Here is a 22,751-nt window from a genome sequence, read left to right as displayed (position 1 = left end):
CCTTTACAAATTTTGCGAGAACCATTCCGTGTATTGAGCTCCACAGTTAATAACTCATTTAATCCTTCACATACTGACTCATCTTCTTCACTGAGCTGATACACTTTGTACTTTGCATAGAGTGTAAAAATGTCCTATTTTCTTTGCAATTGTTGGACCTCTTTCCTTGTGCAGGACTTGTACTACTATTACCCATGTGATATTTAGAATCACATATGTAGCATGCTCCAGTCATCTTCTTATCCGTGATCTTCTTACTTTTGTTCTTATGTAAGCTAGCATTAATATTAGTATCCTCCACCTCTGCTTCCTTGATTTCCACTCCTACCTTTTAAAGATTTACTCTTGCGAGGCCCGACAGGCGCCTGGAGTGCAGGTGATCGGAGACCGGACTGGAGCCTGGTCACAGAGGACACAGCCATAGCTGAAGCATTTTGAGACTTCTATACCCAGCTATATGCAGGGCAGAAGCTGGAGGAAGCAGACCGGGATGCATGCGTACCTCGCGGAGGTGCAACTCCCTACCCTGGCCTCAACCCACTCAGAGCAACTAGAGGGGGACATTTTAATAAACAAAGTCATAGCGGCTTTATCAAGACTCCAATTAGCCGAACCCCCTGGACCAGACGGTTACACCGTGGCCTTTTACAAACAATTTTGCTCTATGCTCGCACCACTTCTGACCAGGCTTTTTAATTCCTTCGCACCCCCTGGGGCAATTCCGAATCTATGCTCAAGGCAGCCATAGAAGTAAATCCTAAGCCTCAAAAGGACAAAACCAGCTGCGGGGCATACCGCTCCATCTCCCTCCTGAATATAGATCTAAAATTATACACAGGGATCTTGGCGCATCGATTGGCTATTCAAATGCCAGGAATGATTGACCCCGATCAGGCGGGATTCTTCCCGCACAGGCAGTCGAGTGACAACACTAAGAGGGTCTTACACCTAATCAAGAAGGCGTTACGGATCCCGGGAGATTTCATGCTCCTCACCGTTGATGTGGAGAAGGCCTTATTTGTAGCGGGTATTGACTCGCGCTGGACTCTGCGAGAAAATGAGGACTCAAATAATGAACTGCTACCATTCTCCCACGGCTTCCCTCAGGGTAAATGGGCACACCTCGACTTTGTTCCCCATGGGCAGAGGCACACGGCAGGGGTGCCCCCTGTCACCCCTGCTCTTTGCAACTTACATGGAGCCGCTGGCCCAAAGGGTTAGGGACCATCCACAAATCGCTGGAATCCGATGTGGAGGCGACGTCCACGCCATAAACTTGTATGCGGACGATGTGCTGGTCACCCTTTCGGACCCGGAGGTATCTCTGGAGGGCCTTCCTGATGGAACTTGATTAATTTGTGCGGGTCTCGGGGATCAAGGTCAACATTGGAAAGTCTGTGGTTCGCAACCTCTCGCTGTCACCACACATACTTGCCAGCCTCCAACGGCGGCACCCAAGACAGAGGACACGGTCCCCTATCTGGGAATCCAGTTGGCACATACTCTTCAAACTATTGAAAAAGTTAATTACGCCAGGTTACACACTCAAATTTGCTCAGATCTGAGGCGGTGGAAGCATTACCCTATCTCGTGGTTAGGAAGAATAGCAGCTGTTAAAATGACCGTCTTACCCAAGACCCTCTACTTGTTTCAGACGCTCCCTCTACAGCCCCCAGTGGGATGGCTAAACCGGGTACAGTCGGAACTCTCTTTTTTCTTATGGCAGGGCTGTAACCCACGGATGAAGAAGATCCTTAGCACTCTCCCACCCACCGCAGGAAGGCTGGGGGTCCCGGACATTCACCTTTACTATAAAGCCGAGCAGCTGCGACACTTAGTTGAATGGAACCGCACTGAGTCTGAGAAACATTGGCTCTTTCAGGACCGGGCAGTGGCTGGCACGTCGCTCAGAAAAATCCCCTTTCTGAAGAAACCACACAGACCCCCTAACCTATATGCTTCTCTTATCACACGATTTTCATTAACGGTTTGCGACCAGGTCAACACAAGATATGGGCTCACTACCTTTCCCTCTCCTTTCACCCCGCTCTTTGACAACCCAGAATTTGGTCCAGGAATGGGCAAGACCACCTTCTCACATTGGCGTGCTGCGGAGTGTCACGCCTTGGGCCATCTCTATGATGAACGAGGGGTGAACTCCTTTCCATGAGTTAGAACTAAATATGGAATCCCAGAATCAGAACGGTTGTGCTATCTGCAACTCCGACACTGGGCATCACACCCCGACAACAAATCGCAGGCGCAGAGACACCTTACCCTTTATGAACGTTGGCTCCTCACACAAACATCAGACAAAAAACGAATCTCCGACCTGTACAAGATGCTCCTTACACGCTACACCCACACGTACAACGCTAGTCGCACGCGCTGGGAGAAAGACCTAGATCAAGCACTCAGTAGCAAGGAGTGGGAGGGGGCCTACTATAGAGCACGGCATACAGCCAGCAATATGGGCCTAATTGAAACATTAACCAAAATAGTAACCTACTGGTACTATACCCCGGAGCGGATTCACAAGGTAGATCCCACACAAAGCCAGGACGGCTGGAGGGGTTGTGGGAAACCTGGTACGCTAGTCCATCTGCTTTGGGATTGTGAGCATTTACACCTTTACTGGACCCAAATCCTGGCGGAAATTGACCAACATCTGAATACTGAACTGCCAAGATTCCCTGCCTATATCCTTTTGGGGGTGCCAAATACCCTAACATACCCCTCAAGTCGAAAAGAGGAAGCCAAATTGCGATAGCCTTGGGGACGGCCATTCAAAACATCCTGCTGCATTGGAAAACACCTCGCATTCCTACACACACAGGCTGGCTTCAACACTTATGGCTTATATTGGGGATGGAGAAGATTTCCCTTACACTAGCTGGGAAAGGCTTTACCTTTGGAGAATTGTGGCAACCATTCCTGAACATACTAGTCCAAGGGTTTCGGGAACTCACGTGCCCCAGGTACCTGCGCTTACTACGGCTGACCGCACCTGACACCACTACCACCCAGCCAGCTAACCAACAACAAGACACACTTGCTCCGCACGTGATCTTTAATTTACAGTAAACGGGGGTAGGGAGGGTGGGGGCTTTCATTCACACTGTTTTACTTTACTTGTTGGTGCCTTGGTATATCAGCTACCTGGGCTCTGCGTAGCTCCTGCTTGATTACTCTATGTAATGTACACTGGCAACCAGCTGTTAAATCAATAAAAAAGATGTAAACCTAAAGATTTACTCTTACAATCCTCAGTGAAAATTCTAGAAGAAATCACAGAACGTTCTTTACTGGGCACAATAGCCATTACTTCCTTTAAAGACGGTTTTTCACAAGTTAATATGCGTTATTGAATTTTATTGTTAAATTGTTAAATACAAGTTGATCACATAAAGATACATCTAAATTAATGCTACATTCACGTTTAGCTGCCAACACCCCAAGTACAGCTAAATAATCTTCAATAGATTCCTCCGGCATCGGCTTACGTTAAAAAATAATAATTCTCTCTAACATGACAGACTGCTCATCCACATACTGTTTGCGCATACAAGCTAAGGCTTCCTCATACACATCCCAAGTATCATCACCCGCAGCTACAACAGGTAAATTATCGAAACCTTGTTGTCCTGTTTCCCCCAGACCATTGAAAAACAAAGCTTTCCTTCTAATGGCAGAGTGTTTAGATTCATATATTGCCACCAAATAATGTTCAAAGATCCTATACTATTTATGCCATGCCATTGACGGTTTACCTGGATTCTGTAAAAATGGTGGAGGTTGTACAGCATTATTGGGCATAGCCATAGCAAATAAGCCCAACAAGAAACACTTGTAATTCACCTGAGAACACCAAAGTACCTTCAAATGGCAAAGAAACGGAGTCTTGTGTAGAATCCACTTAGAAATATGTGCCAGTCACAGAAGGCAGTTCGTGTGCCCGTCATGGAAATAAGCAAAAAGTAGAATTGAAAAAGTGGAATTCATAATGTAGGGTCAAAGCAACACAGTACAACTCAACACTTGAATGTGCATTGTGTGCCCATCACGGAAACAGGCTATCATCTGATGATCAGGAATTGCAAGGAAAGAACACGTGTTGTTCTAACATCCCAATGAGGAGCAGCCCAACGAATCAAAATAGCTGTGGAAAAAATGGTAAACGTGGTTTTCTAAAGGAATTAGAAGCACAGGAAACCAAGAGGCGTCAACGCGCAGAGACTGATTAGCATCAGCAGGATCTCGCTTACAGGACGCGCTCGCAAACAGTCATGTTCCACTGCAGAAGACCAGTGGTAGTGCATGTTTTGAAATACACAGCAGACTGTGGAACTGCTCAAGTAAATAATGATCCTCTCACATGATCCATATGTAAACACTGAGGAATACAGGTATTTCATCACCCTAAAAAAAACCTCACATGTGCAAAGAAATCCAATCAACTCACATGTGCAAGGAAATACAATATCATAACATCCATCTCTCCTCCATAAAAGTATGGTCTCTTGACATATGTTAGCTGTCAGTGGGTCCCAAAAGCTCCTTAATTCACCAATCGCTTGTCGCCATATAAATGTAGCATTGTCTAAATAAAAGAACAATTCATGAAAGCTGCTTTGCTTTGATAATTTCAATTGCAGGTTTTATTTCAATAAAGGACCCAGCACCCACGACCGCTTGCCACAACGGCAGCACAGTCAGTGAGACTAAACAGTTGCAACAATCTAGAATTACCCACAAACCTGAGACAAGTAAATTATAAGCATCAAAGAAACATGCCGTATTACATGATGCTACACCCATACTACTGTGTCAAAGGAGTCCAACATGAGACATTAAGCGAAACTCTGGTGCCTTTTCTGTTAAACATAAATTCAAGCCTGTACCACCCAGTGTTAGAGAAGTACTGAAGCAGTTGTTGGATGACAGGTGTAAACAAATTGTATAATTCAATCTACAGACTTCTCGAATTTGTTGAAGTTGTAGTCCTAGCTAAGAACAAGTCTAGAAAGTTTCATTTGTGTGCTGACTTGCAGTCTTTGAACAAGAACATTGTAGTAGATTGTCATCCTCATCCTCTACCCAGGCAAGATGGCCACCGAGATGGACCTCATAGAGCTCCAGGATTAAGGATCAATAATCAATAAATATCTCTATCATTACCTAGTCATTCAACCTGCTTTCATACAACCGCTCACTGAGGATTCTACAAAGGACTTTACTTAATTTGCCCCCACCATCCATGGTTTGTATTTGGTGAACAATTCTCCTTCCTTGACGATGATACCACGTGGACCAAGTGGCTGTCTTCAGATCAGTTTCCAGCTCTTCCCACAGCCACCAGGGCAGTTGCTGACCATAATCACCACTGGGCTTGCTCTGCCCTTTGCCATAATTTTTTAAAAAGGCCAGTCGCTGGCTTTGATTCTGGATTTGGGGCCGAGGTTGCTCTGCGCCAGAGACTCTGCATCGGATTTCAGAAGGGACAGCGAGCTGTTCCACCTTGTTGGTCCAAGCACCCACTATTCACCTGTGTTTGGGCCGATTTGCAGCAGCAATGATGTAGAGAGCTGAAGAGTTGTTGCGACCTGCATCACCTGTCTACACATCGTGCCATGATTTGGCCTGGATTGGAGTGCCCAGTTGTGGACCCAGTTTGTGTGGCAGCGCTGAACTGGCGGCGGCCAACTGTTTTGACCAAAATTAGCGTGTTGTTCTCCCCCTCCCCCCCCACCCCACCCCACCCCGAGACACCCACACAGGCCTCTTTCTCCCCGCTCTGTGTGACAGCGCGGAGCAATAGACCACAGGAGGTGTGGCTGCCTCAATTTCATTCGCCTGCTCTCTCCGACCCCTTTATTTTGAGGCCAGCTTCAAGCCGTCGTGGGTAGGGGGCCCAGCAGCCTCCCTTTCATTTGCTCACACCGAGGTCTGCAGGTATTTGGGCAACCTCTCCCTCAAAGCATTGAGACTCCTAGTTGGGAGATCTTGCTTTAATGGTGGATTTTGGCAGAGAGCATTAGTGGCTATCTGGAGTCCCTGCAGGGGCGATTTGAGTTGTTGGGGCCTTGTATTACTTTGTGGCTCAGATCCTGGTGCTGTTGCCTTTTGGCCATTTTAGCATCCCCTCTCTTTCCCTCGGGTATGAGGGCCGCTACCTAAGATGGTGACCCAGGCATTGCTTCTAGAGAAACAAAGGACTGTTGACTTGTTCTTCTATACAAGGTACAGACTACCCATTTTTTTTCTCACCACTCTGACGCCTAGCCTGATTAGCCTAGTTCTCCCATTGAGCGTTAGCTGCTCGCTTAATATGGGCCCCAATTCCCCTAGGGCAGTGGACAACAAACTAGATAGAGCCTACAGGACTTAATGCCCACATAATTAAGTACCCTCCTAATCTAACTAAAAATGCATCTAAAAGCCTAAAAAACAGACTCCTCAAATCTCACCCAGAAACTCGTCTCTCCGACCCACATGTTTTGCTCTAATGAAGGAACTATAATTAGAGATCTCATGTTCTACACAAAAAGATGAGCGCAATGGAGGAAAGACTTATACCCCATTCTCTGGATCACCAACTCCAGGAAAACACCACATGGTCATAGACTATCAGTAGCTCCCTCGCCCTTCTGTAGAGCAGAGGCTACCATATCCCTATATAACAATGGGATCATCCTTCTACAATCTTCAAATAGCAATCTAGAAATATTGACCAGCGCCTGCTCCTGCACCATGACCCCCTCCTACAATACCTTAGATGCAACACCTTCTGCATGGACCGTTGCTCACCCTTGACGCGCAGAACCAGATGACATTCGCACTGCTCCTCTAGAACACTGAGCACAGACTTGTATAATCCTGGCTCTAACACCTCCCCCACAACCATGTCCCCGTCTTCCTAACTCAACCTCGCGGGTCCCGTTTGCACTCCCAAATCTCCCCCCCAGGGCCCATTTGTCAACCATATTGGAGTCCAAATGACCGAACATGATTAACAAATCGTCTTGTATGACTCCTATTCAGCACTCGAACTCCTCACTTCCCCCTCTCCCACCTAACTCCATCCTTACTCTGGCACACCCTCAGCTGGATCTCCTTGACCTGCAAAACTCCTGCACCACTGCCTGAGGCTTCCCTTCACCACCTGGCCACCTGCCCCACACCATGACAACTTGTTTCCACGCATCTCTGGAATCTAGACTAGACGATATTTCACTTAACCTTCTTCAACTCAAAGCAGAACTGCAGAGCCTCACAAACATCACTGAAGAGGTGGTGATCACTCTGAGGTCCAACAGGTCCCCAATGAACTTTACTCATACCCACGCTCAAGCCGTTAACGTCTGCACTAGGCTGCTGGAAATTCCCACCTCTCTTACTCTCCTCACCAGAGTTGAAAAACCATACCCTCCCCTAATTCCCCTTCTTGGCCATGAGACTGAACGAGCGACTAGCTGACAGTGAAATTCACGCCCTGTGCCTTACTTATAACTCTACTAAAGATACTGAAATGGACACTGTGGACCAAATCCAAACTATCCCTGCTAACTCACATAGAGAACCTAGAGGCAAAACTGTAGCTGTAAACAAAGCCAATCTTAGACATAGTAACATCACACAGACTCCCTCAGTTGACGCCGCTACTCGCCTGTAATGCATGAACCTCAACTGCAGATTGGTTGCTAGACACACACCATATATTTCTGGCCTCATACTCGCACATGAATTCGACCTAGTTATTCTTACAGAAACATGACTAAACAATGCCTCTGCTCCTATACTAAACGTACTAGTCCCCCACCGCCCCCCCCCAGTCACAACATCATTAGACTCTATGGCGCTAGCCGGCCTGGCGGCAGGGTCGCCGGCAACTACCATAACACTTTCTCTGTGAAACAGTCACAAACCATTGTTCTTCCCACTTACGAATACCAATGCATCGAAATTGCTAGTAACAACAAATTGATTTTCAAACTTCACGCGATCTGCCATCCACCGGGAGGCAACCTACCTTTCATTGAACAAATCATGGAAGTTCTCACAACCAACTCTAATCATCAACCTACCCAGATCTTCCTTGGGGACTTCAACTTACACTGGAATGACTTGAATAACCATGCCGTGAACAACTTTAAAACCTTTCTATCAGACCTTGAGCTGACCCAAAATTGTAACAGTCCTGCACATAATAAAGGTGAGACCTTGAACCTAATGATTGCGAAAATAGACAACTTTTAACTAGAAGCAATAGGCTGTTGCGAATGGACAGATCACCACCTATCACCTTCCTCATCACAAATGCTGTGAGTTCCAAAAATGCTCAACTAAAGAAACATAAACCATGGAAAAGAAGTTTGCAGAACATACACCTAATGATCTGACTGCTCTCAATAACAACACCCTGCTTCCTTGGGTGGACATGGTAGATGTCCACGTCCTCACAGATCACTACAATACTTAAATGTTTAACATCCTAGACTCGATTGCGTCCTTACATCTAAAAAGAATGTCCAACAAAAACTCTAAACCTTGGTTCAGTGACAACCTTAAAACAGAAAGGAGCAATCTGAGACTAGCTGAATGAGCTTGGAGATTCTTGCCGTCTATTGATCATCTAAAACGCTAAGGATCGCTGAGGAACACCTATAATAAACAAATCTGAGTTTAAAAGCTAATTTCTTCAGAACCCAACTCGATCTAGCTAGAAACCGCCCTAAAAAACCTTTTGAAAATGTTAAACAACAATCAAATTATCAAACTAATCATTCTTACAATGGGTCCAGCATTCTTCCAAACAACGAGGATTTTACCTCCTTCTTCTTGGGCAAAACGGAAAACATTGAAAATGATCTGCAGTCAGCAAGAGAGCCCCTGTCTGTCATTCCACATATCAACCTGCCTCCTTCACTGATAGCTGAGCTTGCTGGTCTGCCAGGGCACACCCCTAAAAACAATGCTTCTTCTCATACATTCACAACCCTCAATGAAAGCAACATTCTTACAGCGTTGAAACCTTCAAACCACTTCGACCTGTTACCCTTGAATATCTTCAGGGAGATTAAATCTTCTATACTCTCACTTGGACCATGATAGTAAATGCCTTGCTTTACCAAGGCACTATCCTGCAGTGCATAAAAGTAGGGCAGGTAACCCCCATCCTAAAATAAACAACTGCACATGCCTGGGACCTTGACAACTTCTGCCCATCTCTAACATTCCCACTTTGGCGAACCTCCTTGAAAAATGTGACCAGGTCCAACTTTGCAACCACATAGAACATTTCCAACTTCTACACCAATTCCAATCCAGCTACTGTCAAGGCCACAGCACTGAATCAGTTCTCCGGCACAAAGTGGACAACATACTAAAAATGATGGATCAGAATGAATTGTCTCTTTTAATCCATCTGTGTTCGATATGATTAAACATGACAGTCTACTAGATTTACTTGACTGGAGGATGGGGTTTTCAGGGTCAGTCCTAAACTGGTTTACCTAGTTTTTCCACTACAGAACTCAGAGTCCAGGTTAATCACTCCTTGTCCAATGCAACAACAGTAACCTTAGGGGTCTCACAGGGCTCCCCTTCTCTCTTCAAAATATTCATTTAGCCTCTAGCAGAAACTTTGAAATGCTCTAACATTCGTTATTATATTTATGTGTATGACCACCAATTGTACTTGAATTGGGTAACTTACAACCATATCAAACTAAATGCTATCAAAACGGAATTCCTCCACTTCGTCTCACCCAGTAACAAGCTTGAGATTGATCTATGGCTGAAGCATCTAACTGCCTTCAACTGCTCAGCACACATTATAGATTTTACGAGATCTCTGTGAATAACACTTGACAAGAACTTGAACATGCAGGAGCACATCAGTACTGCCACCAAAGGATTGAAATATCAAAAGAACATTTTAAGGAAATTAACCCTTTCCACGCTGGGCTAATTTCCTCGCGGTGCGGGGGGGTGCTCGAGATGAGCTCAACTCGTCATGCTGCACAGTGGAGCTGTGCTCATGACGAGCTGAGCTCGTCACGACTCCGCCCACTCCCATGGAACGCCTGCCCAGGAAGGGAATTAGCTCCGCGTGGGCGTTCCGCGGCAGTGAGCACAGCTCCACTGTGCCTCATGACGAGCTGAGCTCGTCATAAGCGCCGATGGGTTAAAACCCTTCCTCCCCCATGATGACTTGAAATCAGAGGTCCAAGCACAAGTTATTCCCAGGTTGGACGGTGGAAGTACTACCCCTTGTGGCCTTTCTAGGTCCAAGTTGGCATCACTAAGGGACTCTCCTAGCGCTGCTGCTAGACTCATCACAGGAACAGAAAAAAAACACATCTCCCCAGATCTAAAATCCTTGAACTAGCTCCCATATGAGGCAAGAATACAACTAAGAATTGCTTGCATGACTCAAATCTTTACATTACAACACATTAGGGTACTTGGCACAAAAATTAGAATGATCTTGTAGATGCATAACGTCTAGAAGCACCAACACCATGTTGCTAAAACCACAGGTATTCCAAAAAAAGAAACCTTGCAACAGAGCCTTCTCAGGTAGTGTCTCAAAAATGTGGAACTCCCTGCCTCTTGAAATCAGACTGATCCCTTCTACTGCAGCTTTAAAAAAAAAAAAAAAGAGGTTAAAACACTACTTATGAATACATTTATGCTCTAGGTCACACATTTTGCCTCTGGAGCTTCACCCATGATTATTTCTTGTTTGTTAAATCAGGTCTATTGTCCTTTTGACTTGTATGGAGGTTAGTTTCCTCAGTTTAATTTACATAGTTTGTACATCTCTCATATATGTGGGTGTTCTCTTGTTTCTTACTTCATATCACCTGTGAAGCGCATTGATAACCTGATGGGTCATGTTTGCTCAATATAAAACTTTATACATAAAATAAAAATAGGATTCAAAAGATGTTATTGGCAGTTGGTGGCTCTACTTGTTTTTATATCATTGATCTCATGTCAGTCCACCAACGGGTGTCATTTTCCAAACGTGGCCCCTTTAAATACTTGAGATTATCATTTAGGTTGGCATCCGCTGCTAGCGTTTTTCAGAAACTTATGGAATTTTTGTTGAAAGGCATCAAAGGGGCGCGCAAGCATTCCAAGATGATATCTTGATCTTTGCTAAGGATATTGAAGAAGATAATCTTATTCTGGAGCAGGTTCTTAGTATTCTTTGTAAAAGAGGCACGGCTGTTTTGGAGGAAAAGCGCAAATTCTTAGTTTAAAAAAACTCTAATATCTTGGTCACTATTTCCATGGAGGTTATCAGGCCTAAGGATGATCTTATTTATTCCATTGTCAGTGCAACATCTCTAACTGATAAAGATTCATTCAGATCGCTTTTGGGCCTGAGTGAATGTTATGCCAGATGTGTACATGTGCGTGCCATAATTGGGAAATGTTAAATGGGTCTTGTACTGAAAAGCAAGACCTTTTTATGGGAATAAGAACACAATGACGTTTTTTCATGCTATAAAGGACCTCATTAGGTTTGCCCCTTTGTTACAACCTTTTTATGGTACAGATAAAAGTTCAGTAATTGTCGATGCCAGTGCCATAGGATTGGGTGCTGTTTTGGCACAGTTACGCGGCATAAAGAACACTATCGCCTGTATTTCATTCCCCCTCAACGATTCTGACGTACATTATAGTACAATTGAGCGGGAGGAGCTGGTTAGTACTTGTGCTGTTGAGAGCTGGCTCTTTTCAAAGGAATGCAGGCAGATCCTCTACTTACCTAGGCCATATATGACAGCAATCTGGTGCCGTTTTCAAACAAAGGAGAGAGTCTCTGCGAAATACATTAAAACTACTATAGTTTCTGTAGAGACTAAAGGAAATTAAAGATGTGGCACACATGTTTTAATACCACTATAGTGAGAATTTAAAGTTCAAATGGACTATAGATTTAAAATGCATTTACTAGGAAACTTTATTTTTCTTTAAAAAAAAGTTTTCAAAAGGTGGCCTCAATTTTCTTTAGAGGTCACAAAGAAAGTGTGCAGAGAACTAGCTTTTGAAAGTATTCCACATGATATGCAGTTTTGGTAAATTTTACATTATTTATTGATAAGCAATAACAATGAAAACAAATGGCCATGTTACTTTGTTGCTTGTGAAACTGAATTTGTTTCCCCAGTTTTGGACATAGTGGCTGCTTTCACATCCAAAGTTCTATTTAGTTCTGCCTTAAAGCACCCGCTTTACAGACACCGCACTTTAACTGTTGTAATTTCGTCCGAAATACACGCTGCCTTGCAGCTTGAAACCTCGAAAAAACTTTGAAACGAAAAAAAGTTAAACCCCTCTTTTCACTATGTTTCAATTCTAACGGACTGCGAGATTGAAATGCAATTACTAGAAAGATTTCTCTTTTGCTCTTCAAAGCGGCATGTTTGATTGAAGGAAATCTGTGCAAATAAACTACAAAAAAAGCTATCTTTCAACACTTTAAAATCTTTGATACAAACTTTAAATATACATACACTAATTATATGGTGTAAAGTTAGAAAAAAAGGACATCACTGTGCTTTTCACGCACATAAATATATGCTTATGCGGTATAAGCAGACAAGTGCTATCTTTTACTTGCACACTCCCACACAAACAAATTGATTGATGTTAAGTAACATGCTGCCTTGTAAATTACACTTTAATTTTAGTTTTAAAAACAAGATTACTCGTGCTTTTCCATAAAAAAAAAAAGAAGGAATGGCTGCAGACATTACATCTGAAGACACAAGTTTGTTGCCGCATCCATTAACATATGTGAACATTTGACTTGGGTTACTCAAAAGGACTTCTAGCACCCTGCTGCAACAGTTTGCACCCCTTTCCATATTCACACCATGCCTGTCTCCATCCTGTCGCTGCATTTAAATAATGTCTTGGCTTGTTTCTTAATTCACAATTTAAGAAAAGGATTCCATACAACTGATGAGTCTATTTCCTTTGAGTCGTATTAAAAACCACTCAATACCACATAACTGCTATACACAACTTCACACCATGCCACATATTTCTACTACACAAATCCACTCCACATCACACAATTCCACGCCACAACTAACAATTCCTATCCGACCCACATAATTCCACTCAAACCACATACCTCCATAACACAAGGGTTATAGACGTTGCCATTTACGACGCCACTAGCTCTAACTCAAACAAATGCGAGATCTATTGCATTTCTAATGCTTGTTTCTCATATGAAGGTGTGTAGTATTCCTATGATGTTCTTTTAAGCAAATACATATTTGATTGTGACTTTGATACTAATGCGTTTTCTCACGGATATTCCAATTTAGCATTTTCGTGGGAGGAGGAATCGGTGCTACAGTCTGGCTGTGCGAGCGGTTCGGAGAGCTTTTGTGAAATCAACCCAGGCCCGTAAAGCTAAGGGACGACGGATGAGAGCGGTAAATTTAGAAGCATCTGTGCCATGTTTATGATTAAGAAAGGAACAGAAATTGCTTGGTTCAGTGGCCACAATTGTGATTTAATTGTGGGGAGGCAACACAGAGGGGAGAGCTAAATTTTTGCACATGTGGGTTGTTTGTGGCTAAAGGGTTAGAAGACCACCATCGCTGTTCATTTTCAGGGAAGGGTAGGGTCAGTGGTTGGTTATGCATATTATTTGATTAAGAGCAGCATTCAACATAAATTATCCTCTTCGTACTAGGAAAATACTTCTGTAATCTGTCTTGCTGAAATCAAGGTTTTCCAGTTTGTAAAGTAGTGCTCCTTTACATACTTTTTGCATGTCTGTTTGAATTGGCTCTAAAATGTGAATATTCGGGGAATAATTGTAAACAATTTGTACAAATAGAAAGGATTGTTCCTTTTTGCGCTTTTACTGTTTAGGGAGTTGTACCTTTTTGTGATGATTCACAAGTGAATTTAAGTGTACTTAAAACAGAAGTACTACTTCACGTACTTGTGCTTTTGTGAATCTTCCGCCTCATGTCATAAGTGTTTTCAAAATAATTTTCAAAGGACGCTAATCAACTGTGGATGAAAATTGTTAAATATGAGAATACGTTTATAACTCCACAATCACACAGAGAGACTAACAGCCCAGCTATGAGACCAGTACAAATTTGATGAGCGAGTAAATATACTGGTCGATCACAAGTATGCGAAAAGCATGCTTCCTCACTGGTTAAAACTTTATATAAGAATTTTTGTATTAGAGACTACTGTGATAGCTTTTTTTGTTATGTGCTAGCCTGTGTTCTAAATGAAATGGTTTTGCTACTGTCCCCAGTAAAAAGAATAAAATCAGACCAAGGCTGGTTATAGTCTTTCTTCACACCACCCATGCCAATAATGTTGTTTTTCTATTGATTTACTTGTGGGGGAAATAGATCTGCAAAGATACTCACACATTAAGTGAAAACGGAAGTGGGTTATCAACTAATAATCTGCTTCCAGACTATCATACTGCTACAGACGCTGTCATCTGCATTAGTAATATTTCTGTTTCAACTATTTTCAGGGAAGATGATCCCAATAATTGTAACCTTCCTCTGCATTATGCCTCCTCCCTTGGGTGTGCTTTCTGGAGGAGCAGTAGAAAAAGAGGCGAATAAGAAGTTGTTCTTGAGTCATTCATTTCTAACTTGGAAAACAAAACATTTGATGCAGATTATTTAACTTGCTTAAAGAAGTGTGCAGACCAGTGTCTATGGTGATAATGTGAACCTACAGATTTTAATTGTGCTTGCCAGCATGAAAATTCAAGCATATATTCAGGTCCAATCCCAGCTCCATTCCTCATTTAAAATGTCCACTAGGGTTTTCCCGTAACCTCTCCTTGACATACACCATCGGCACTCTAGAGTAACTTGTAGAGAACTCCGCAGTTGATCCTTGAGAAAATAAGCAGAGTTATCCACTTTTTCCTCTCATTCTCATCTTTGGACTTCAAATTCTTATCTAAGTAGGCTTGTGATTGTCCAAATCCAAGCCATCCTAGAAAAGAATGTGATTAGTTTTGAGGCCAGAACTCTCCCTTCAGAGTGCTACATCTGTTATGTTTGAATTTTCGTGCTAATTTCCTGATTCTACTTACCTATCCTTTCAGTGTAGCAAAATGTTACACACAATTAAACCCCTCTCTTAATTTCTTTGATTTCTCTATAAAAAATCTTTCTTGGGTACACTAAATATATCCTGCTGAGATAGTGAGTACTCTCTTGTGTGCTCGGTTTTGCATACCAAGCAGGCTTCCCCCTTTGTTCGATTTTAAATATTGCAGTGATTTTTCTGATTTGCTTTTATCTGTAATTTTTCATTCATCAAAGGTTTATGGCTGAAGTGTGTGTTAATACAACTTGTTATGTCATATAGTCTTATAGAGCGCACTATCACCCCACGGGTATCCTGGACTTAGATTACATTAATTCCATTGTTCGCACATGTTGCCATACTAAAGTCAGATGTTCATGAAAGATGGCTAGGCTACGTTACATCCTTGGAAAGAGCTATGTTTTAAGCTTCTTCCGGTTTGTCTGAGATTGGACGGAAGTTCATTTCATAGCCGATCTGCTACAGAGCTGAATGCTCTTCCTCTAAACCTTGTCTTTCTGAATCTGGGCGTGCTCGCCAGATTGGCTGCTGAAGATCGAAGGCTTCTGGTCGGGGAATACCAGACCAATTTGCTCTGTAATGGCATGGGCCCAAGTCCATGCACTGCCTTGTAAACAATGCAGAGCAATTCGAAATGTATTCTCTGCGTTATTTGCAACCAGTAAAGCTCTTTAAGGGACAGAGAAGCAGATGACCTACGCTGTCTTTTTAGAGCTAACTCTGCTGCTATTGTCTGGATTCTTTGAAGCTTCTTTATCAAAGAGTTTGGGACACCCAGTACCAGGCCGTTGCAATAATCTAACCGGCTCAGACTGATGCTACTTCCCATAAGTGCTTGCTGAAGTCAGTAACATTGGAAGTATTTTCCCTAGTGATCCGATAAGGGAAAAGCAAGTTCCGACACTGTCAATAAAAGGGGCGAGGCGCACGTGCCCAATGCCAGTTCTGCATCATACATAACTGTGTCAGTGTCCTAGTATGCGGGCCCAGCGCCCGCCAACTTTACATTGGTGACGAGCGGGACTTACCTGCGTGTGCAGCCACCGTCTTGAAGGTGGTTGAGGGGGAGAATACTGCCCATGTAGAGAGCACCCCTCTGCGAACCGGCGCAGGGTCCGCCTAATGACCCACATGTAGTGTTGGGAAGGGCCCTAGGCCCGCATGGTAGATAGCAGCAATGAGGTGGACACAGACACCAGTTAGGGGTAGTGGGAATGGCCACGAGCACGTGCGCTCGGCCCCTTTTATTGCCAGCGTCATGTGACACCATGACGTCTGTGGTGGGTGGGTGTAAAGTGTAATACAAACACTCTTGAACACTAGGCCGTGTTCATGCTAGGACTCTACATCCCTCCCATTTTTTAATCGCAAAAACCCACTTACAGAAATCAACCTGTGGGAAAAAACAAACTGTATCAGGATGCAGTAAAGTGTTCAACTTCCGCTGAGTCCTTTTATCCACCGCTGCTTGGCATCACAGATAGTGTTCAATCTGCTGCGGGGAACGTCAGTTCACAGTGGCACCGGTTTGGGGGTGCTCAATGGAACCAGTCTATTGACGACTCTGCGACAAGATTGTCCTCACAGTCCTTCTTTTGCTCACTTCCATGGCGACGGGTGCAGTTGGAGTTCTTGTCGTTCGCCGGGGAATAATGCACGATTTCCGGTCTCGGCCTTAGCTTCACTTGTAGTCTGTGTCCTACTTGGCAAAAGGCAGATCCGTTGCAAGGCATCCCTCTCACTAGGATGACCCCTCTCGTCGGTGTTCCCCTGCCACGGGATATCCTTGAGGTCCTCTCTCTCGGATTTGCGCTGGGCTGGATGTGCCACATCAGGTTGCTCCTGCGCCGCCGTCAGTGGGGGTATGTAGCAGACCATGTGCCTCACCTCAGATTCCGCAGCCTCGTCCCGAGGTAGCTGTTGGTTTCTGTCTTCGCTTGCGATGTCTTCGCCCTCCCCGGACCTTTCGGATGGGCGTCTGAGGACCGTCTCTCGTCGCGGGGACATGCATCCCGGAGGCCTCTGCCCCTGAGTCACCACGGCTGGCATGTGTCCAGTGTCCGTGTGACCCCAAAGGTGGATGTCACAAACGGTCTCGCTTGCTCCTCTCCGCAGATCCTGGGTGTGCGGAAACATCGTCTGTCAGCTGGTCTTCTTTGCCACTGGTGTTCTTCCGGCCTCGTGTTCCTCGCACCGTTGTCCTGGCACTTGTCGCCTCCCTTCTCTTCGGGAGTGTGAGTGGTCTTCCTGCACTCCTCTCTCTTTCCTAAGTTGGTTCACTGTGGGGACGTTGCTTCGCCCTGACTTCTCCTTCTACTCTTAACTGTGGCAACAGGCCACATGGATATACTTCCTTCCTTTTCACGGTGGCAGACGTGCCACTCAGATCTCTCCTTTTCTTCCTTCCTTTTCACAGTGGCAGACGTGCCACTCAGATCTCTTCTTTTCTTTCTTCCTTTTCGCAGTGGCAGACGTGCCACTCGGATCTCTTCTTTTCTTCCTTCCTTTTCGCGGTGGCAGAGGTGCCACTCGGATCTCCTTTTCTTCCTCCTGCATCGCGACATCACTTGGTCCGATCTTGTGTCTTCTCTCCTGACCTGGGTCCTCCATGCAGTGCGCGCACTCTGCAAGTGTACCCCTGGTCTTGTCCCCGTCGGGGACACTTTCTCCTTCTTCCTCAGCAGCCAGAGTTGGTGTCGCGAACCTTCTTTTCTTGATGCTTTCTTTTCTTGATGCTTGTTGGTGACGTTCGGGGGTCCACGTCCGTAGACCTCTTCATGGTTGAACGTCCTGGACCGGTTGGTGGTCCACTTCTGCCGACGCCTGGCAGGTTGCTTTCGGTCGTCCTGTCGGACTTTGCGCTACAACAGTTCCTGGGGACCCGTTGTGGGTCAGCACTTGATGGGCGATCATTCTGCGGATCGGCTCCTGGGAGGCGCCATGGATCTGTCGCGGGTCGGCACTTGATGGGCGATCGTTCTGCGGATCGGCTCCTTGGAGGCGCCATGTCGTGGGGTCGTCCGCGAAGATTGTTCTGCGCGATGGCACTGCATGCACTCTTCTTTCTGCTTGCGGCGGCTGTGCGTTGCCGCGTGGCACGTTGATTGCGCACTTACTGTTCAGGGTTCTGGGACGCCTGTTGCGTGACGTTGGGTACTTGCTGCTTTGGCTGTCGTCAGGTACTTGATGCTTGGGACCGTTGGCGGGAGTAGTTGATGCTGCGGTGAGCGCCTGTGGCCACAAGGCGTCGCTGCTCTCTCCGTCCTTTGATCGCGGCAGTCTTTTCCCTGGACGTTCTTCCAGTGCTTGGCAGTCTTTTCCTCCAGACGTCAGTGCTTGGATGCCTAGTGAGACGTTCGCGCCTCTTCCCACGTCGCGTTGGAAGTGGCAGCCGCCGACTCCTTGCTGGTGTGTGTGGGTGTCTTCTGCGCTGTTGCGCACTTTCTTGCTGCGGGAGTTCAGATGCTTTCCCTGGGGGCGCTACTCAGTCTGTTGCCCCTTTGCTGCTGCTGATTGAGCTTGCGTTGTGCAATGCTTGCTTTGTCCTTATGGATGCAGGTGCACTTTTGCTTTTGGCCACTGGGTGGCAGTAACCTTCACTTTGGCACCAGCCTGCCTTGCCTAATACATTCTTCCCTGGTTGAGCACTCTCTTGTCTGTCCCTCAGTGCACACGGGGAGCTGGAGCTGGGACCTGGTGAGTGTCTCTCATTCTGCATATTGTTCTGTTGGTGCAGAGAGGCACAGGCTCCTTGTTTGTGCACATGCTGAGTGAGGCACTGTTATTTTAGATCATGGGGTCAATGCTCACATGCTTGCTGTGTGTGCCGGCACTTCCATGTGTGGTTCCTGGTATGCAGGAGAGCATGTGTGTGAGAGGTGAGGTACTGCTCCGTGTCTGTGCACAGGGGTAAGAGTCTTTAGAGTTTTGGTGTGGCACAGCATATCGTTGGCGGCGCTGGCCGCTTACAGGCACTTTATTGTCTTGCCGGGGAAACGAGGAGGTGGGGGCACACTCCTGTTACCGGCGCCTGTCCTGCCTTCACTTTCCTCAGCCCTCCCGGCCCGCGGCAGCTTTCTGCAGTCCTCACGCGGGCAGGGGGGTTTGTGCCGATGCTTCTCTGCTCTGGCGGGGGGGGGGGGGAGCGCGTCGCCCCAGCCACTCTTCCCTAGGCGGGGGTGCTTGAGGCAGGCCGCGGGTAGGCTCCGCCGGCTCTGCCTTTTTAAATGCTGATGCGGCTCCGGTCTCCCGCCGCAGCAGCTTCACATTCCACACGCTGCGCGGCGGAGACCTGCCACGGACGTCGCAGGCCGCGGACGGGCTCCGTTGGCTCTGCAGTTTCTTTCCTCTCGGGGGTGCCGTCGGCAGGCCGCGGGTGGGCTCCGCTGGCACGGCCTGTACTGTCTTTGTTGGGGAGCCACCGGCGGGCCGCGGGTGGGCTCCGCTGGCGCTGCAGAGTCTTCCTTTGGGGGGGCGCTACCGGCGGGCCTCGGGTGGGCTCCGCTGGCCCGGATCACGTTGCGAGGGGGGTCGGGCGGCGGTTAGCTACTCCGCTCCCTCCCCCTCGTTGTTTTTGGTGATTGCGGGTCCGGCCGCACTTTATTTCACGCAGTCTGTAGTCTCTGTGCCCCGCCGCTTCTAAGCACACACGCGGCGGGGGCGGGGGACGACTCGGGCAGGCCGCGGGTGGGCTCCGCTGGTCCTGCTTATTTATTGGCACAGTTCATGGCGGGCACTTCGCCCCTGGGGCTCACCTTCGGCCGGCGGGCCAGATGCTTTGTCGCGGTCGTGGCGGGTGGGCTCCGCCCGGCCCGTGCACCTCTCCGGTGGGGGTTGCAGCCTCGCGGCCGTCGCAGGTGGGCTCTGGGCAGTCCGCTTGTTTTCGGTGGCACTCGTTGGTGGCGGTCGACGCGGGTGGGCTCCGGTCGGCTTGCTGTGGGGCGCCGACGTGCCCACCGGCTTCACGGCGCGTTGCGCCTCGCTACAGGGGATGCCCTCTAGGCGGGCAGCTCTCTTCCCCTTTTCTCCTTGTTCAGCCGAGGGTAGTGGCACACATGGGCTGCACTACCGGCCTCGTCGCCATTGTAGTGTTGAGAAGGGCCCTAGGCCCGCATGGTAGATAGCAGCAATGAGGTGGACACAGACACCAGTTAGGGGTAGTGGGAAGGGCCACGAGCACGTGCGCTCGGCCCCTTTTATTTCCAGCGTCATGTGACACCATGACGTCTGTGGTGGGTGGGTGTAAAGTGTAATACAAACACTCTTGAACACTAGGCCGTGTTCATGCTAGGACTCTACATCACAGGGCATGTGAAGAGTCCCGGGGCAGAAGTAGGTGTTTGGGAGCCCACCCCGCACCGGATGTGCCCGTGAATACTTGGCGACATCCCACCGCAGTGAAACCTGCGTGGGGAAAGCAAGAGTCCCGTGCGGCGAAAAAAGGAGCCGGTGGCGTGCTCCTGCCACCAACCTGCTGAGTCCCCAAAAAGACGTAAGAGCTGAGTGGAGCCCACCCGCATTGGTCGCGACGACACGCCGGGCAGAAGGTGAGCCCCGACTGCGGGACAAGAGGGGCAGCGAAGAGAGCAAGTAGAAGAAGACTGCACAGGAGTGAAACTGCCTTGGAGCAAATTAAGCCCGCAGTCTCCGCCGGCAGCTACTGCCGCCACCCGCCCCTAGACTGAGGAGAGCCTGGAGGTGTTTTCTTAGTGGCAGCCAGCTGAGGGATTGACATGCCCTTGCGAGAAAGAAACCTCGAGAGCGCGATCGGAGCTAGGAAAACGAGCAGCATCAGACCAAAATTTTGAAAGAAAAAAAAGCAGCACAGCCATCTAGTGGCCATTCTGCGCCACTGCAGGTGGAAATAAAAAGCTCCTAGTGCAAGGACAAGACAAGACTGCAGCAGAAAGCACCCGGTCGCGGCAGCCTACAATCGGAGCCAAGGACAGAAGAAGCTAAGTCCAGGCTCTTACTCAGAAAAATAAACAAAACCAATATGTACATATGCATTGCAGCTTTCCCAATAAATAGAAGAAAAGAGAACAGTTTGCAATCCCATGTTGCCACAACGTAAAGACTGCCAGGACATGCAGAGACTGCAAAAGGAGAGGCAGATCCATGTGTAGATGTTGAAAAGGACAGCACAGCACCAAGCAAGTGCGCAGCCGCATAGGAACAGCTGCTACAGTTCCAGGAGTGAAAGACTGAACAGAATGCGCAGCAAGCGTGTCCCGTGGAGAAAACGATAGGCGCAGTCGGAAGCACGCCAAACAGAAGTGACCAGCAAGAGGTCGAAGATGTGGCTGGATGGACCACCAGAATCCCGGATATCCCAAAGAAGGAATGAAGAGCGCCAAGTCCGAGGTGCGCGACAGACCCACCCAGAAGCGTGACTGCATAGGCATTTGCCCAGGAGTGCAAGACCTCCTCGAAAAGGAGGCGGCATGCAAAAGGCATCAAGGAGAACCACTGCGGTATCCCTGAATAAAAGATGGTGCCAATGGAAATCCCCAAGAGGAAGTACAAGTCCTGCTGACAGGACAGATCCGAGACGTGTCCACAGGAAAGATGAAACCGTCCAATGAAAGTTCCCAAGGGGAAGTACAAGTCCTACTGACAGGATAAACCTGAGACAGGTCTGGGCGCCACGCGAGGTCCAAGTGACACCAACACAAGACATGCGGCAGGACTCCAACCCCAAGTGAGATCCTGGTTGGATGAGAGAGAAGAAACAGTGGCACAGCGTCACAGGGCAAACGACCACCACAGGCGTGCAAGAGGAAAGGAGCAGAACGACCACCACAGGAGGAGCACACCCAGAGACACCAGATAGCCACCAGCTGGACAGACATCCCGAGAGGCAGCCCACGGAGAAGACCCAACTGGAAGTTGCAGCTAGCACGAACCGAGTTTCTCTCCAAAGCGTCCCAGTTAGACCGTCCAGTCCTGAAGCCAGACCGAAGTCCCTGGAGACAGCCTAACGAGGAGAACCAGACATAAGCCGCCAGCGCGAAGCGAGTATTTATCCAACTCTTCCCTGCGCGACCATTCAGTCCTAAACATCGACCGGATGAGTCAGACGACATCCCTGTGTCCCATCGCAGATGATGCAGGTGAAAGACAACCTCAGCAAGAAAAAGGCAAGCTGCGAAGCCCCTCCAGTCCTTCTCGCTCCACAAACTCACCCAAGACAACAGACCGCCACCTGCTGCCCAACTGAGAAACAACCACCGTTCATCTCCACCAAGGAACATCGCACCACCAACGTGAATCCACACTCCAGATAACCGGAGTTCCATGAACGAGCCACCCAGGAACCGTCTGTGTGCGCCCCAAACCTGGAGCATACCGAAGTAGAGCGCATCCGGCCATTGGAAGATCCACCCCTCGAATTACGCAAGACTAGGCCGTGGCCCTGAGGGGAGTTCTGCAGAAAAACCTAACGGCGGCCTACGCAAAGGCCCGCACAGTCCACGTGGAAACCCAGGAGCAAGGGGCCTCGGCGGAGTTCCCGTGAAAAGGGAGTCCGAACGGGAGTAATGCAGCAGCTCCTCGACACACACAGGACGCAGGGAGGCACAGTCTAAGACCGGTCACCCAAAGACCAGGAGAGG

General features: G+C 47.5%; 1 protein-coding gene across 1 annotated transcript in view; it reads left to right on the top strand.

Annotated features, from left to right (window-relative positions):
• MRPL20 (mitochondrial ribosomal protein L20) overlaps window positions 1-22,751 on the top strand; it is a 43,950-nt gene that overhangs the window by 11,140 nt on the left and 10,059 nt on the right. The window contains exon 2 of the mRNA XM_078642403.1: window positions 13,356-13,466. Within this exon, the coding sequence (XP_078498529.1) occupies window positions 13,356-13,466 (111 nt within the window). The remainder of the gene's footprint in view (window positions 1-13,355; window positions 13,467-22,751) is intronic.

This window comes from Lissotriton helveticus, chromosome 5_1 (assembly GCF_964261635.1).
Source record: "Lissotriton helveticus chromosome 5_1, aLisHel1.1, whole genome shotgun sequence".
NCBI lineage: Eukaryota > Metazoa > Chordata > Amphibia > Caudata > Salamandridae > Lissotriton > Lissotriton helveticus.
The sequence above is the reverse complement of the archived record's forward strand: the minus strand, read 5'-3'. Positions and strand labels throughout refer to the sequence as shown.